The sequence below is a fragment of the Amphiprion ocellaris genome, chromosome 17, assembly GCF_022539595.1.
Source record: "Amphiprion ocellaris isolate individual 3 ecotype Okinawa chromosome 17, ASM2253959v1, whole genome shotgun sequence".
In the NCBI taxonomy this organism is placed as follows: Eukaryota; Metazoa; Chordata; class Actinopteri; family Pomacentridae; genus Amphiprion; species Amphiprion ocellaris.
In genome coordinates, this window is record NC_072782.1 from 6,839,321 (window position 1) to 6,856,500 (window position 17,180).

The 17,180-nt window shown below is 38.8% G+C and overlaps 2 protein-coding genes across 3 annotated transcripts; both read right to left on the reverse strand.

Annotated features, from left to right (window-relative positions):
* Window positions 1–12: 12 nt before the first annotated feature.
* smtna (smoothelin a) lies at window positions 13–3,806 on the reverse strand. Its single transcript, XM_023273660.3, has 8 exons — window positions 3,648–3,806; window positions 3,052–3,150; window positions 2,261–2,336; window positions 2,058–2,186; window positions 1,913–1,970; window positions 1,046–1,157; window positions 766–917; window positions 13–613 (listed from the first exon to the last, which is right to left on the reverse strand). The coding sequence occupies exons 2-8, from the start codon at window positions 3,136–3,138 to the stop codon at window positions 466–468; spliced, it is 762 nt and encodes a 253-aa protein (XP_023129428.1). The 5' UTR covers window positions 3,139–3,150; window positions 3,648–3,806; the 3' UTR covers window positions 13–465.
* Window positions 3,807–7,485: 3,679 nt separating this feature from the next.
* Window positions 7,486–17,180, reverse strand: slc35e4 (solute carrier family 35 member E4). 2 transcript variants are annotated; one of them, XM_023273651.3, is made up of 3 exons: window positions 17,051–17,180; window positions 14,061–14,671; window positions 7,486–8,987 (listed from the first exon to the last, which is right to left on the reverse strand). In XM_023273651.3, exons 1-3 carry the CDS (start codon window positions 17,134–17,136, stop codon window positions 8,464–8,466), a joined length of 1,221 nt encoding a protein of 406 aa, XP_023129419.2. In that variant the 5' UTR covers window positions 17,137–17,180; the 3' UTR covers window positions 7,486–8,463. The 2 variants fall into 2 exon arrangements, with proteins under 2 accessions (XP_023129419.2, XP_054875352.1); XM_055019377.1 differs by lacking the exon at window positions 17,051–17,180 and adding an exon at window positions 14,770–14,905.

Consider the following 17,180-nt stretch of genomic DNA (forward strand, 5'->3'; position numbering starts at 1 on the left):
ATTTTGTCCAGGCCTGTTTCATGAGTTTATTTTTTAAAATAATTCTGTTAAACCACGGTTCAAAAGCAATATCTGATTTTCATTGGTTAATTTTCATAGAATTATTATTTATTATTACTTTTGTCAGATTCAAATTATTTCTGTGACCATTGTGGGTTTTTCTTTCATTAACCGAGGGGTACCAACAATTTTGTCCACGTCTGTATCATAATTAGGTCCCACTCCAACCGATCCTACGAGAAACCGGTGCTTGCAAAAGGTTCTGAGGTACATATTTAATATGCACAAACCAGCATTGGGGAAATGGATACGCTATCTCGGCTGCAGTCTGAATGAAAGCGGTATATTGCAAATTCGTGACAGTAGGCATCAAGAGGTTAACATTTGAACACGGTCAAGTCTTAGACTCTGGCCCATGATTTGTGACTTAGATTACACTTCATCAGTGGTCAATCATGATGGAGTCTACGGCCGCTTTTTGGTTTTGACCAGGCCTTTCTCCACCAGGCAGCGGTAGAACTCCTGGATGTAGGTGTACACACACTTCCAGTCGGGTTCTTTCATCCGGACCAAGTCCTCAGGGTCCAGCAGAGCGGGGCAGCCAGCCAGCCTCCTGCTTACGTCAGGGAATGATGGTTTGAGACAAACAATGACAAAGGAAGCAAGCTCTCATTAAGTGTATAGTCACATTGTTATTCCGCTAAGATTTACTGCTGGAGTTTATTTCAGACAATCTGCCTCTTCATATAAGGAAAGCGAGCTCACTCTGCAGTGCTGAAAGCCAGCTGGAAGTTTTCCTTGTGCTCGTTGGGGTTGAGGATGGAGTACTCGAATGCATCGGGGAAGAATCGGTGCACCAGGGCGCAAAAGGCGATGCCATCTTTCCAACTGGAGGAGAAGTTCTGGATGTCCACCCCCTGGTTCACACCAGAGACCAGCCAGTTCAGAAGAAGCAGTCAAAGCAAATTGGACACAAGGGATGGAGCTATGTATAGCTCCACTGGGCCATAACTCACAGATAAAGGAGAGTCGGGGGCGTATTTACCTCATAAGGCTCTGTTTTGGCCCGGCACCAGTCCAGAAGCATCTGTTTGACATTTTTAGCGTTGGGTGCTGCAGCGGGAGGACATTGCTGGGCTGCAGCGGGACTGGGCTTGCTGAGGAGAGGAAGCAGAGACATGCAGTGACTGGACACAGTTTGGGTTACATCATCTTTTATGCTGCTTCTTGGAAGTTTTTTTTTTCTTTTGGTGGCTGTGACTTTAACCTTGGTGTCGTCCTGCCGGTCAGATTGACCCGTTTTATAGTTTGAAAATGTGGAAAAAAAAATATTTTCACAGTGAAACTTCTGATGTCCACATTTTCAACATTTTTGGGAAATTTTTGAACATTTTTTGGTGGAAAAAAGAAATGTTAAAAAAGTTTAAGAACATTCACAAAAAAAATCAACCAAAATCCAGCCAAATTTGCTGGATTTTGGTTGATTTTTTTTGTCAGTGTTCTTAAAGAAAACATTAGAAGTTTTACTGATATATATGCAATCACTTTAGATATTTTTAGGATTTTTTTTGGAAGATTTTTACTCATTTTTTGAAAATATTTACAAGAATTTTCTTTCCAAAATTTGGGGGATTTTTTTTTTAAATAAAACTTTTGAGGGAAATTTTGAAGGAATTATTGGAATTTTCTTCTTGAAGGTTTTGCAAATTTTCTGTGGTTTTTTTTCAGACAAGGAAATAATATTTTTTGGTGCCTGTAAATGAAGACAACAGGAGGGTTAAAAAACACTGAGCTGCATACCAACATAATGCTAATAAACAGGCCATTAAGAAGCTAATGATGCAGGAATGTCTGGGATTACTTCAAACATGCAAAACAGATCACATTACATCTCCACCTGAAATCAACTCACCTGCCTGCTGTCCTGCTGAAGGGGCTGGAGGCTGATGGAGAGGGCTGGCCTGTTGCTTCTAAGAAGATGAAAAGAATTGAATTAAAGTATTGAAATACAATATAGAAAGTGAAAGCAGGAGCATCAGAGAGTGAATCAGACTCACTGTTTGCTGTCGGCTGCTGGTTCATGGACGCTCTGCCGACGCTAACGGCTCCTCCTGGTGCTCCTCCTTTGCTCAGACCCTGCTGCCTTAAGTCCTGCTGCCTCGACCCTCGCTCCTGCTCCCGTTTATCTGACGACAGAAACGCATCAATGACGATATCACTGGTTTTTCTATGTTGCACAGCTACACAAGTTTTTTTTTACCTCTCTTTTTTTTGAGCAGGTCCCTTAACGCAGCACGAATCAGGCGTCTCTCTTCAAAGTCTGTTGCTTTGTCAAGCTAAATAAAAAAAATAAAGGTAACAGAGGGTTACACTGACAAACTGGACTTTTATCTCCTTTTCAAACTTACGGTAGCAAACCTCTAAACAGGAACACATTTTGATGAACATGATTTTCTTTTTAATTAATTTTTATTACTCCTATACACTAAATAATATGTGCAATATCTACTCTGACATTTATTTATGTGGAGTGCTTTTAATAATGTGCATTGATTTTTTTCTTATCATTTATATATACATATCTTCTTTTTGTTTTTACAAAACTGACTTTGAAAAACAAAGAATTCCAACATACTTGTACTGTAATGTACTTGTGCAAATGGCAATAAATTCTATTCTATTCTATAAACTTGTGATGTTTCAATAACACCAAACAAACATGAATTATGAAATGATTTACGAAAAATGCTACAGGTCAATTTCTTACTTAGTAAACAGGTGAAACTGGTCCAAAAGAAAGAGCCAGTGGGAAAAATGAAATTACAATTAGGTGCGTTTCACAAATTAAAAATTCTTGCAGCAAAATAAGTTGCAATAATACAGCCCAGAGTCTGTGGTGTTGGGATATTTTGACTTTGTAGAAACTCAGTGAGGAATTGGTACAACTGGACAGTTTCAAATAGATTTTGCAAACTGTGGGGAGGAGAAAATCTTGCAGGAGACTTTGGTCAGATTTTTACAGAACAGAAACACACAGTACAACCTGCTCACCATCTGATTGAGAACTTCTTCATCGTCTATAGCTGCCAGTTCTTCGCTGGTCAACGATGCCGCTCCACCTTCAGTTTTTGACTCCATGTCGACTGAATCCTAACACACATTCAAAGTAGCACATTTTTTTGAGAATATCTTGATGGACAAATACACAGTTGAGGAGGGGCTGATTTTTGAAGTGACACAATCTAAAGTACATCATTGACATAGAAGCTAAAATGTCTGAATTATTTGTGACAGTGTTTACCCTAAACAATACACACACAGCGCAGGAAGCACATCTGTTCTACTTGTTCAGTAACGGTTGTGTGAGTCTGAGGAGACACAAACTGAGCAGAGAATGTTTGTCCTGCTGAAGTGCTCCTCAGTGTATCTCAGCAACTGCAGCACAGTTGGGACAAAAACACGTACAAATATAGTACTGTAGCGGAACGAGACCATTGCTAAGAGAATCTGATAACAGCCTGAAACTATGTGCCGAGAAACTGGGAAAATATCTTGTGCCTGATGGCAGATGAAGGGAAGTAGCACACACGTGAGAAACAGAAATGTGGATGAAGGTTTGGTGGCTGCTGAGGTGTAGTTTGACTCACCTGCTGTCAGGATGCAGACTGATGTCTCCGGTGGTTTTCTTTCTTCACTTTTCTCTTCTGGATCCTCCTTGGAAGTCGTCTGGAAGCTGCTGAGAGCTGAGCCTGACATCACACCTCACACTGCTGCGCTTCGAGAGGACACATGTTTGGAGAGAGACTGGAGTTTGCTTACATGAACCACCCAAAAAGGGATGAAGAAGAAGGAGGAGGAGGAGGAGGAGGAGGAGGAGGAGGAGGAGGAGGAGGAGGAGGAGGGAGAACCATGTCAGGTCTCGGTTTCATCCATCTCTGTCACCTTCAACCCGTCTCTCCTCCTCTTTGTCGCTGGTTCCTGGATGATGTCATGTGAAAATTTATGGGGCATATCCTCACATAAACTTCTGGAATCACAAATCTCCACTGATTACGCCTTTATTTAGTGAGCACTCCAGACAAATCATTTGGGGTGGGGGATAAAGGGTTAACAGTGGCAAAAAAAGTGAGCAAGCACTGCCTTATTGAGGCAAAAAAGCTGACCGGCGAACTGTTTACAGAAGTAAAAGAATCTCTGTGAGGAGGACGCAGCACTCAGCACACTCACACAGACATAAACACACATCTGGAAGAACACCGAATCTGCAAAACACCTTCAACTTCAGTGGGAGTTATTTAGCTTTTTAAAGAGAAGGAGCTTCCACACATCAATCTAATGAATTAGAAAACAGACAAATTGCTCCATCCAGTGGTGAAAATGTAAAATTACTTTATAATAACTTAATGAGGACATGCTATGGGATTCAATCATTGCATTTTAGAAGACTACAAGGGCCCAGGGAACTTTTTTAAAGCACTTTTCACAGATTTATAGACTCAAAATTTACAGATTAGTCAAGAAAATAAGCATTAATGAAGACCTAAAGGCACCTTTATCAATTTCACCATAGACAGACAGACAGATACTATATTAATCTGGAGGGAAATTCAAGAAATATATTTTATACACTCTCATTAAGTCTCCAGCTTCTTTTAAATCTCTTCCTAAACATTTTCTTTTCATGAAAGCAAAGAAATCCTTGATATTATGGATGTCCGATATTGGTTTTTCTGCCAAAAAGCGTTACGTCGATATTGTTCAACTCTCACTTTCCGATTCCGATATCAACCGATACTGATATATGTGGGCTATTTAACTAATGTTACACACAGACATATTGTTAGTCGCTTCACGATGTAGTTTCATATCATCATTTGTGCACCAGTAAATATTGGCGATAACCAGGCATTATTTCATGATAGGCAAAAAACCCGATAGCGTTATTGACCAATATTACATTTTTACGCCAATATCGGGCCGACATCATCGGACATCCTTACTTGAAATCTGTTTTTTAAATACTCTTTTACTCCTATTTATTTGATCTTATTCATTTGGCTATTTTTATTTCCTCTGTGCTCATTCTCCTTGGCTTAATTCTTCTTTTATTTGCATGTTACCTGGCTAAAATTGTTGTATTTGTAAGGAAAGTGCCATCTAAATAAACTTTATAATTGTTACTGAGGGACTTCATGTGTGAATATTAAATTATCTTTTAACAATTCAGTCTCCTTAAGTTGTATTTAGCTCTAAGATTACTAAAAGAAGGTTCACTGAGCAAACATACATGTGAAATTATCTCAAAACAACAAATTACATCAAACCAAAGTTTGTTACAGAACAGAGACTTCAAGAGGTGTCAAGAACAACAACATGGATTCCTTAATGAGGTGCTTGGTTTTCGTTAGTTTATTATACCAGTTCAATGATTTGTTTTCAAGCAATCATGAGTGTATGAATCTTTGCCCCTAAACAGAAGCACCTGTGACATTCAGAGTATTAACCAATAAGATCAAACCACCCCGTCTCATCTACAGTATGTCCAAATAAGGCATGAGGCAAACGCTGTCATTCTGGAACCAGTCTAGTTTAAACCAGCCACATACAGTATGACTATAAAATACATAAATATATTAAAATAACTATTTACAACCGACTAGCTTTGCCAACAATAAAAACCAGTATGTACACAGGAACCTTTGAAGGCAGCGTCTTCGTACCTTGTCAGTGCAACAGTAGCTTTTCTCCGGACTCGTAAATCGACTCAACATGATTTCCATGAGAACAAGCAGCCAGACAATCACTTAACTGAGATTAGAAAACTTAAAAAAAAAAAAAAAAAAAAAACAGCTGCTGAGGGAGTCCTGATCATCAACATGACAATACGCATCTCAAGTTTGTTTTTTAACGTGTTAAAATCTGTGGTTTTCCTTATTGTTTTCGGAGAGCTGCTTGATCTCAGCTAACAATCGATGAACACAAGTCCTATTTAACAGTTGAGGTATTCAATTATTGGAAAATTATGTGTAACTGAGGCTAATTTAAAAACAGAAAATCAAACAAAAAAACAACACATTAAACTGCAGGAATAGTTCCATTATCTTTCTTGCACTGTGGGATTTTTGAAAAGCATCCTTGATACACTGATCAGCCACAACATTAAACCACTAACAGGTAAATCAAATAACACTGATGCTTTGTGTGGGTCAGGAGATACTCATTTTCCATTGGATTTAGGTCAATTTTTACCCATGTTGCACATCAAAGGGTTAAATGCCACGTTCTGCTAGGAAGCTTTGTGTTATGGTATCTCTGTGGGCGTTACTTTGGATGTGTATCACCCATTTCAGAAGTTTCAATTCTGTTTTGATATCACACGATGACCTACATAACATATATATATATATATATATATATATATATATATATATATATATATATATATATATATATATATATATATATATATATATATATATATATATATATATATATATATATATAAATAAAATGCTCAATATGATATGAAGCTCAGGACCGAGTTATGTCATGAATGGCACCCTTGAAATGTAATTGCGTGGCACATCAAAACAAAAAATTATTACATTCTTACAGCAAAATACGCAGAAATCAAGGTGGATTTTTGATGAATGGCTCTGCGTCGTCTTGTGAGACCTTAAACTGTACAGTGGTGGAAAAAAGTTTGTGAAATATTGCATCACTCTTAGGTCTTCAAGTGCGTTTTCTTTTAGTACAATCACAGCCATAATACTAAACAAATCCTTGAAACGTAATTAATAACTTAAAATTAATTGGTTCCATAAAAATAAGAGTATTGGTTTAGTTCAGTTTTGATAGTTTTTCTTGTAAACAAACAAAAAATATCTATGACTTATATTTGTTTGTGTCTGTCTAATGCAGCCACACTTTTTTGAGACAAAAAAAAGATTTTCCCACAAATATTTCACGAAAATATTTGAGATTGTGTAAAATTTTAAGGGTGTCTGGAAACTTTTTTCCACCACTGTACGTGAACAATGATGACTGACCGAACCAGTAAAACTACACATATAAGCTCCAAAGTAAACATTTGGCATACCGTACATGTAGGAGGGTGTGTAGCACACATCCTGGGCTATTTTAAGATGTTTTCAGAAGCAGCAGCATGCAGTCTTTTGCCTTGTTTTTTTTCTCTCAGGAGAGACTAGTGCTGTCAAATATTACATGTTGCAAGACCCTTGAGGACCGGAATCTGCAGCATTAAATACCAGTGATTAAGGCCCTTAAAATAAATATTTTCTTTCACATAAATATCAAAATGGGAAACAAAATATGTCATCACAAAATAAAATCAAGTCAATAAATGCTTTTGTTGAATACTGAAAGACAAAACACAACACCGTCCAGCAGAAGTGAGTTTCTAAAGATGTGCTGCTCGACAACTTTTTAAAAACAACACTTTAAACCTAACAGATGAGGTTTAGATTTAAGAAGCGACTGTAAAGGACAGCCCGGGCTTTCTTTTTCCTCCTCTCACCCGCAGGGAAAAGACAGCTAAAGTTGATTGACACTCCTTAGAGGACTCGTCAACCTAATTATCGAGGAGCGTGCTGCTGTAAAGGATGGAAATAATTGGACTTATCCTACAGAGACCGTCTTTCCAGGTTGGTATGAGGGCAAAATCTAGGCCTTAAGTAGGAAGCTACACCGCAGTTCATATGGGAGGAAAAAAAAGACACAAAACAAAGAGCTCAGGCCTCTTATTAAAAATGTGCTTCAGTGGAGGAAAAGAGGCGTCTCATTGTACAGAAATGTTGGCTTCGTCTGTAACTTCGACCTTATTTAACAAGCTTTCTAGTTTACGTACCAAAAAGAAAAAAGCTGCCGAAAAACCCCAGTCCCTTACCGTGACAGGGCCGGGTGCATATCAGTACCATAAATATAGATTTTTAATACAAATTGTGCCCGTTTAGATTCGAGGCGGGGTGCTTTCTAAGCCCCGCCCCCCCTTAATGTCACATGAGGCTCACTGCAGCAGACAATATCCACAACAGCCACCCAAAAATATCGATTAGAGCCCTCTGGAAATGAGAACATTTTCACAGTGGATTAGTATGAGTGACAGTGTGAATACCTGATGAGGTACCAAACAGTTCAGTGTGCTCGTGCATGCATATACTGCTATATAGGAGTGATTTACAGACAAAAGGAGAGAATTCAACCGTCACTGTGGAAAATAAAGGCAACCTTTTCCTCTCTGCAGACTCCAGTTCTGTGTGACCAGAGGAGAAATCAATTGGCACAGTGAGGAATTTAAAAAAATAACTAAAAAACGATCTGTCACTCCATTAAGAAGTCTCACTCTTGATGCTCTTGACGGCTTAATGACACAAAGGGTAGAGAAAATGCATTGCAATGTAGAAAGGTTTCTTTTTCTTTTATTCTCCCCTTCATCCTTTCAGTTCAGTCCATTTTGTCTTCCTGTTTTCCATCCACTCTCTGTTGTTGAAATGTTTTTTCAGCTGCGGTCGAGTCCTCTTCCCCTGTAGTGTGAAAACCTGCCTGTTCGGACCCTTTAGCTTTGGCCCTGCGAGCGTCCAGGTAGCTGACGATGAATTCAGAGTTCTGATAGATGAGCATGCCGGACAACGTGAGCACAGCGCCGGCGCAGCTCAGGGCCGACAGCTCGCTCCCGAAGAGCAGCTGAGACAACAGCAGGTTTCCCACCACGCTCAGGTTGCCGAGGATATGCAGAGTGACGGCCGAGGTGAGCGTGATGACGCAGCAGCTGGCCAGGTTGTACATGACCGAGCCCAGGCAGCTGAGCAGGATGAAGACCCACAGGTGGCGGTCGTAATGCAGCGGTGACTCCAGCACGGCCCAGTTTTCTAACGCCAGAGCGGCCACAGCCAAGATGCAGAAGCTAGGAATGGACATCAGGTAGAGCAAGAACACAGAGTTGATCTTCTCCTCCTGCAGTAAGATGCCTGAGTGAACAAAGACATGTATGCAGTGGTTACAAACAGCACACATGCTATGAAACCTGTGGAAATAAACTTTTAAACTAAGAGGGAGGCGGAGGACATGAACATGTGCAGGTACGACTGGTCTAATGCGATACAAAGAGTCATGTGTGGAAATATTTAATGTGTCAATGACATGTTATAGGCAACCAAAGAGCTTTTCCAACAAAAAGAATGCACTTTTTTGTTCAAAGCAGCTCAAAGACAAGAACCTTGATCTGCACGTAGCTTTCCAGGTAGGATTTCAAATTTCTATTGCCAACAAATCATCAAAACGCTCACATCAGGGAATGTTTCTGCTGCATTTGTTGTTAGAGAACAGCGTCATTTTGTTGGGAGTAACATCACGATAATTCATGAGCAATCAGTCTAGATGTGTGTATATTAGCATATCGTCTGAGCAGGAGCAGCAATTATGAGAGTTCATGTCTGGTTTATATTCATCTGATTGATGAATTTTGTATTCAATTTGGTTTCAAGAAACATGGAAGTTCATTAAACATCAAACAAAATACGTATAAATCAAACTGCAGAAATAGTTCTTTATCTTTCTGGCACTTTTTTTCAGCTGAAAGGGGAATTTTTGAACAGCATCTTAGACACACTGATCAGCCACAACCTAAAACCACTGGCAGATGAACTGAACAACATCGATCATATTGTTAAATGAAACGTTCTGCTGTTCTGATGGCACCAGGGGGAGTAATTCAACATTGATGAGGTGGATTTAATGCTGTGGCTGAAATATAAATTCTCAATTTGATATGTAGTGTTGGAACAGTCTAAAAAGTGTTTAGTTTTTGTTTACTCTAAGACCAGAGTGTTATGAAGCCAGAACAGGAAGTAAAAGCACTACACTTCAGTGGTTTGGTGAGGACACTGTTAATACAAATCACTGAGTAAAAGATATTGGTAAAAGTGTTTTGTCCACACAAAGAGAGGAATTGTTGGCCAGAAGTAAATGCACTCCTCTGCTATCTGTTAAAGCAGGGGTGTCAAACATGCGGCCTGCGGGTCAAAACCGCCTCTCCAGAGGGTCCAATCCGGCCCACAGGATGACTTTGTAATGTGCAAAAATCACAGAGGAGACATTAACTGCAGATTGTAAGTTTGTAAAACTATAAATTTAAAATAATTTCTAGACCTTGACAGGTTGTTTTGATCATAAAGTAAAATACTAGATTGCTCATTGTTCTTTTGATGTTTCATGTCTTGTTTTTGTAATATTTTTGTTGTTTTTCTGTCTAAATTTTGTTGTTTGTCCATTTTTTTGTTGCTTTGTAATTTTTTTGTCTCTTTTTTGTTTTGCTTTGTGTTGTTTGGCTCATTTTTTGTCATTTTGGTTTTCGCTTTTGGCGTTTTATGCCTCATTTTTGTAACATTTTGTCTTGTTTTAGTCTTTTTTTGCCTGACTTTTGTCGTTTGTCTCACATTTTTGCTGTTTTGTGCTTCCTTTTTGTCTCGCTTGTGTTTCTTTCCGTATTTTTGTCATTCTGTGTTTTGCTTTATTTGTTGCTTTGTGTATCATTTGTGTCTCGCTTGTCTACTTTTTTGTCGTTTTGTTTCTCATTTTCATCATTTTTGGTCTTGTTTGTGTCATTTGTGTAATTTTTTGTTGTGTTTGTGTCGTTTGTCCACTTTTTTGTCACTTTGGAACTTTTTTTAATCAAATTTTGCATCTCTTTTTTGTGATATTTGTGTTTTTTGGTTGTTTTTGTCTTTTTTTGTCTGACTTTTGTCATTTTGATCATAAAGTAAAATACTGCATCGTTCAGTTCCAGATGACTGAATGTTTTGTTCCGTTGTAGAAATTCTGTGATCTGTAAGTTATAATGTGTAAATGATAAACTGAGGAATAATGTTGTTGAAACTCAATTTATTTTCCTTAAGAAGCTTCAGGTTGTTCATAATGTTTTGTAAAAAGATAATTCATTAAATGTGAACATTTTCAGAATGTACTTTTTTGCACTAAAACAAAGGAAAGACTTGGAGTTGTGGTTATTTAACAGTTATTATGCTGTGATTTTACTGGTCATTTGAGATCAAATTGGGCTGAATGTGGCCCCTGAACTAAAATGAATTTGACACCCCTGTGTTAAGGGCTATGCTTTGTTTAAAACTGATGGTGACAATACATTGCAACAACAGAACTCTACATGTCCGTATGCTCTCATATGACTCGACGTGTGTTTTATAAGCTTTAATTGTATGTGTTTCTGCTTTACAGTGAAAAGCAAGAGCAAAAAAAAAAAGGAAAAAGAGCAACAGCAAAGAGAGAGGGGGAGTCATGAGCAGGACTCAAACTCGCAGTATGACAAGCACATGGTTATGTACGTTATCCTTCTGATTTATAAAAATGTCTGATAAGTTCAATGTAACCTCTCTGTATTTCCTACCTGAAATACTAGAAACACGGAGGTCTTTAGAGGACTGTGTACTCCACATAACAGCAGGCATTTGTGTTTTTATAGCCAAAACAACCAGGACAGACTCTGATATCAGGAAAATGACACAGAACTATGCAAAACTCCTTTCTGTAAAGTCTGCAGGCAGTAAAACACATCATATTACCGGTTCATACACTGTAAACACTTCAAACTGTTTACTGACGTTCAAACCTGTGAAAACTGAGACTTTGACTCAGCACGATCCATCAAAGTGTGAAAAACATAAACTTATAAGGGAAACTGTTACAACAACAACAACAACAACAACAAGTGAGAGAAGATTAAAATAGCTTCTTGGAACCTGAGACAACATCTCAGGATGGACATTAAGTTTTAGCCGCGATTAAAAATAAAAGTAATGAGCAGCAGCAGGTTCCATCTGCTGGACCTCGTTTACACATTCAGATCCAAATACAAAGCAGGACTCAGATTCTACACATCCTACATATTTATTTACCTGTATTTAATAGAGAAAACCAGCACATTTCTAAACGTATTTGCAGTCTTATGCAGTTTCAAACTAATGGATTTAAAGTGATGACCCTTGTAGTCACAAGTTTGCCCCTCTAACAGTGTGTGTGAACCTCTGTGTGAACAAAGTATGCAGCATTACATTCCTCTGAGCACACTGAAATATCCAGTTTTGTGTTATGTAACGAAATAAGACGGGGCCTCTATATATTTTTAGAAACTCACTACTTTCTCTTTACTTCTCTGACAGCTACAATATTATGGAGACTAATGACATTAGCTAATTGGCTGCACACAAACACAATCGGTTTGCAGAACCAAGCTTTTAAGTAATTTACGCAACTGATGCTTCACAGAAAGCACAGAACATTAGATAAACGAGTACAGCGGATAAAAGACGCTAGTTCACATGAGATCAATTCAAGAAAGGCATCTTTCTCCTTATCGGGACACACCGACTGAAACTGTGGCCATATGTTGAGCCTCAAAATGTTTGTTTACGTTGCTTTTTCTTTTCTTTATTTGTTTGGATGAGACAGTGTATATTAACCCTCGTGTCGTCCTGCGGGTCAAAATTGACCCGTTTCAAAGTTTGAAAATGTGGGAAAAAAGTATATTTTCACAGTGAAACTTCTGATGTCCACATTTTCAACATTTTTGGGAAATCTTTGAACATTTTTTGCTGGAAAAAAAGTTAAAAATGTTTCTTAAGAACATTAAAAAAAAATAAAAAATCAACCCAAATCCAGCGAAATTCGCTGGATTTGGGTTGATTTTTTGTGAATGTTCTTAAAGAGAATATTACAAGTTTTACTGATATATATGTAATCACTTTAGAAATTTTTAGGATTTTTTTTGAAGATTTTTACTCATTTTATGAAAATATTTACAATAATTTTCTTGCCAAATTAGGCGATTTTTTTTTTTAAATAAAATTTTTAAGGGAAACTTTTAAGGAATTATTGGAATTTTCTTCCTGAAGGTTTTGCAAATTTTCAGAAATTTGGAGAATTTTTTTGCTGAATTTTTGGATTTTTTTCAGACAAGGAAACAATATTTTTTATTTCCCATAAATGAGGACAACAGGAGGGTTAATGAACATACAATCTCATAATAGTTTAGACAAGGTTGCAGTAAATATACTGGATTCAGCACAAGGCTAATTTCCATCCGTTGTCCCAAACAAAAATGAAAAACATACAGGGTTACAGACGTGTAAAAAACAATATAGTCAAACAAAGATGACAATTAATACTGACTGGGTTAAACCTACCCTAAAGTGCTACTATTTTAGAAAAGCGCTTTCTATGCATAGCCTTTCATAAAGTGCAAATGGTTAAAAAGCCTCTTTTTAAAGTGCCTGAATTCCTTAATGTTCACATGTTTCATTGTCAATCAGCCATGTCTTATAATGTCTACTGCTATTTGGATAATCCATTCAGAAACATTACTGCTCTCTTGTGAGTTTTGGGTGTATATGCTAAATAAAAACAAACAAAAACAAACAAACAAAAACACAATAAAACAATATTTTTTTAAATGACTAGAAACAAGACTGTTACATTGTTGGGGGACTTTTACCTTTATTTTGAAAACAGTTGAATGAAGAACCCATCTTTAGAGTGAAGTCACTTCATTCTACTCACCTTGTAACTTTGTTTTGGAACGTTTTGAATGCAGCTCGTTCAGAAAACAGAAACACGCACTGCAAATCTTCAAAACCAGGATAACGATTGTGAAACACTTTCTGCGGCTAGTTCGGTCTGTCTAAACTTTTCAGTTGAACATAAACAGTCAAACAGGACGGATCAGCCTGTCTCCAGACATGCCACTCACAGATGTACGCTGATGTTTGTTTTGTTCCCTAAGCAACCGGAAAATATGCCGTTGTGCCATCCGACCTTAATGTCAGGGTGTGTTGCTGGACTGAGGAGTGATTCATTAAATGGCTAAAAAGTTCCAGGACCACAGGACGCTGCGGTGTCGGTGGAAAAAGCCCTAAAATAGTCCCTTATGTCAGAGGAGTTAGCTCAGAGAGATTACTTTCTATAGCTGCAAACAAAATGCAAACTTCTATGGTCAGAGAGCACTGAAGTGACACAGTAAAAGTGGTACTCACTCTGCTGAATGGACTTGACGCCCCTCAACATGGTCGCTGCGAACACAAAGAAGCAGCCGGTCTGGTCGAACTGGACCTCTCCCATGATGCTGAAGGACGCCCCCAGGCAGATGGGCATCATGGCTGTGTACTTGAGGATGTGATGCTGCTTGCCCAGGATCAGCGTGGAGATGGCCAGGGTGAAGAGCGGCGTGGTAGTGTAGATCATTTGTGCAAACGACAGCTGGACATAGTTCAGACCCATGTTCCCGAAGGCGATGCTGGCGCAAAACGTCAGGCTCAGCAGGAACACCTTACATTTGGCGCTGGGGGTCAGGTCCTGCTCTCCGGCCCCTCTGTGGCGGATCACCTGCAGCTTGATCAGCCCGTAGTCCACCACGATGGCTGTCAGCATGTGCAGCGCCGACAGCAGCAGAGGGTACCTGAAGTTGTAAACGGCGAATATCCATTTGTTGAGGCTGGAGATGGTGGTTCCGGTCACCAGCCAGACAATGACGGCTGACAGCAGATGGAGCATCTCTGCGGGTGGCCTCCTCCTACCTCCCTGCTGCACAGTCGCCTCGCATTTAGAGAAGCCATCGGCGCTGATCATGTTCGTATCATTGTCCTCTCTGTAAGGGAAACACATGTTGAGTCCGCCCGTTTCATCTCCGAATGAAATGTAGGACCGATCTGGAAAGTTTTATGTCGATAAATGGCGAAAAATAACCTCCGACGCAGCTGGTTGCGAGTCTTTGTTGTCCGGTAAAGCTGCGGTTTTTTTTTTTTTTTCAGCACCGCCTATAGCCACGTGTTTCTATTTTGCATGACGGCCTGGTTGTGTAACCTGCGTTGGCAAAATGACATCTGCTTCGGCAGGAAGACGGGCGGAGGAGGAGGAGGAGGAGGAGGAGGAGGAGAGGAGAGCAGCTCGGGGGCGGAGTTCAGTAAAGTTAGAAAGATATTACCAGATTCAGACATCCGGCATCAATAACTCATTAGATACACATTGTCAAAATATAAACGATGCCTTTTTCCTATCGCTGTAAGGTAGACAATGTGCTACAAGCCCAGTTTTATCAAAAGTAGCTGCAGAAATACCATTGGTGTCTATGAGCAGCCGGCTGTGCGGCGAGTGAACAGGGACCGTCTACAAATTGGAAAACCGCTGCAACAGCGAAGAGAGACACAAATATTCAAGTAGGAAAAATGAATAACTGCACTCTTATGTTCTGTAGTGTCACCAAAATCACCGCAGCCTTCAACTGGCCCCTGCTGGTCATACTACAACTCTTGGTTTGATATATATCATAATTTTAAGGAATTTTATTTGTAATAGAATTCAATAACTTCACACTCGTGCACTAACACTGTAGTTACTGAATTGTATTACTAATAAAAAAAAAAATCCTTAAAATTCTGAAAAAAAATTTGTACTTATATTTTTTATATTACAACTCTTGGTTTGATATAAAAAATAATTTTAAGGAATTTTTATTACTAATAAAATTCAATAACTTCACTCAGACAGTGTCTAAGAGTGAAGTTATTGACTGTAGTACTAATAAAAATTCCTTAGAATTATGAAAAAATATTTTTATACTTGTATTTTTTATACTACAACTCTTGTTTTGATAAAAAAAACAACAATCAGAATAATTTAAAGGATTTTTTAATTAGTAAAACAAGTGTCCTAAGAGTGAAGTTATTGAAATTAAAATTATGATTTAAAAAAAAAAAATCAAACCAAGTGTTGTAGTATGACCAGCAGGAGCCAGGTTCAGGTGACACTATAGTGCATAGGAGTGAAGTTATTGCATTTTGTTAAAAATTCCTTAATCTCTTAAGACCCGACGTCCGCATGTGTGGACATCTTTTTGCTTTTCAAAAAGACCATACTGTTCATAATAATTATAATAATAAAATAACATAAATAATACATATAACAATAAAAAAATAACAACAAGAATAATAACAATATGAATATAAGAAAATATAATAAATGTAATAATCAGATATTAGATATTATCCAGTTATTATATTTATTGGTTACTCCTTATCCCAAATAACTAGAAGAAATCTAAAATGTAAGCTCAACCAAAGCTAGGGTCTTAAGAAGTTACATTTCTGATTTTTATTTAACTACAGTGTATAAGAGTGAAGTTGTTGAATATTTGTGTGCGGTTTTGCTATTTGCAGACGGACCCTGTTCACTCGCCGCACAGCCGGCTGCACATAAACAACAATGGTATTTCTGCAGCTACTTTTGATAAAACTGGGCTTGTAGCACATTGTCTACCTTACAACGACGGGAAAAAGGTATCCTTTATGTCCTGACAACGTATATCTAATGAGTTATTGATGCCGGAAGTCCGAATCTGTGAATATCTTTCCAACTTTACCGAACTTCGAGAGGATTGGTTCTGATCCGGACAGGTGGTGACAAATCAGTGTGATGCCCCAAAAAACGTTGTAAACATCACGGCAACTTAAGGTACTGGATGTCCCGGGAATTATAATGCAGCCCACATCAGTTATGTTTTTTTCTCCCTACATGCTGGCTTTAAATAGCAGCTGACTTCACTGCCGAGGGGGCAGATCTTGTGATTCATTTTCTCAGTGCCGGAGCACGGGGGAACCCAAACACCGAGCCGCCTGTTACACCGTGTTAGCTTAGCGGGACGGCGGCTAAAGTTACCGTTTCATTCACGGCGCTTTGAATTGGGGCCAAACAGCGGCGCGGCTCGGTGAAACAAAAGCAGAACACTGCTTTGTGTGACAAAAATAAATGACAAAATGAGCTGACCTCTACTGTGGACTGTCACTCGACACCGGGCAGTTAAATGTCTTTCTGCTCTATGCTAACGTTAGCTAGCAGCGCCCATTACTGGATACAGTGAGGAGGTTGTTAGCTAAAAACAAAGCAGCACCTCTTTATGTCCCGCGGTGAGAAGCGAATATTAAATACACCCTAATGGCATTTATTATATTTTAAGCGTCTTTGTTTTTACCTTGTCCTCGGAGCACTGGCAGCATCCCCAAACCAGTCGGTCACCGCGCTGTCAGCCAAGCCGAGGAGGACGCATCTCAGTATCATTGGACGGTTCGCTTAAAGGGAAATGCCGCTCATTTAGCCGAGGC

Bases quoted from the DNA above. Each gene is read 5' to 3' on its own strand.
- smtna (XM_023273660.3), bottom strand. From the start codon at position 3,138: ATGGAGTCAAAAACTGAAGGTGGAGCGGCATCGTTGACCAGCGAAGAA. The intron at 918-1,045 runs GTAAATACGCCC...GGTGTGAACCAG, and splicing joins CCAAAACAGAGCCTTATGAG to GGGGTGGACATCCAGAACTT. The intron at 614-765 runs GTGAGCTCGCTT...TGACGTAAGCAG, and splicing joins CTGGCTTTCAGCACTGCAGA to GAGGCTGGCTGGCTGCCCCG.
- slc35e4 (XM_023273651.3), bottom strand. From the start codon at position 17,136: ATGATACTGAGATGCGTCCTCCTCGGCTTGGCTGACAGCGCGGTGACC. The intron at 14,672-17,050 runs GTAAAAACAAAG...TTTCCCTTACAG, and splicing joins GCCAGTGCTCCGAGGACAAG to AGAGGACAATGATACGAACA. The intron at 8,988-14,060 runs GTGAGTACCACT...TTGTTCACTCAG, and splicing joins CGTCAAGTCCATTCAGCAGA to GCATCTTACTGCAGGAGGAG.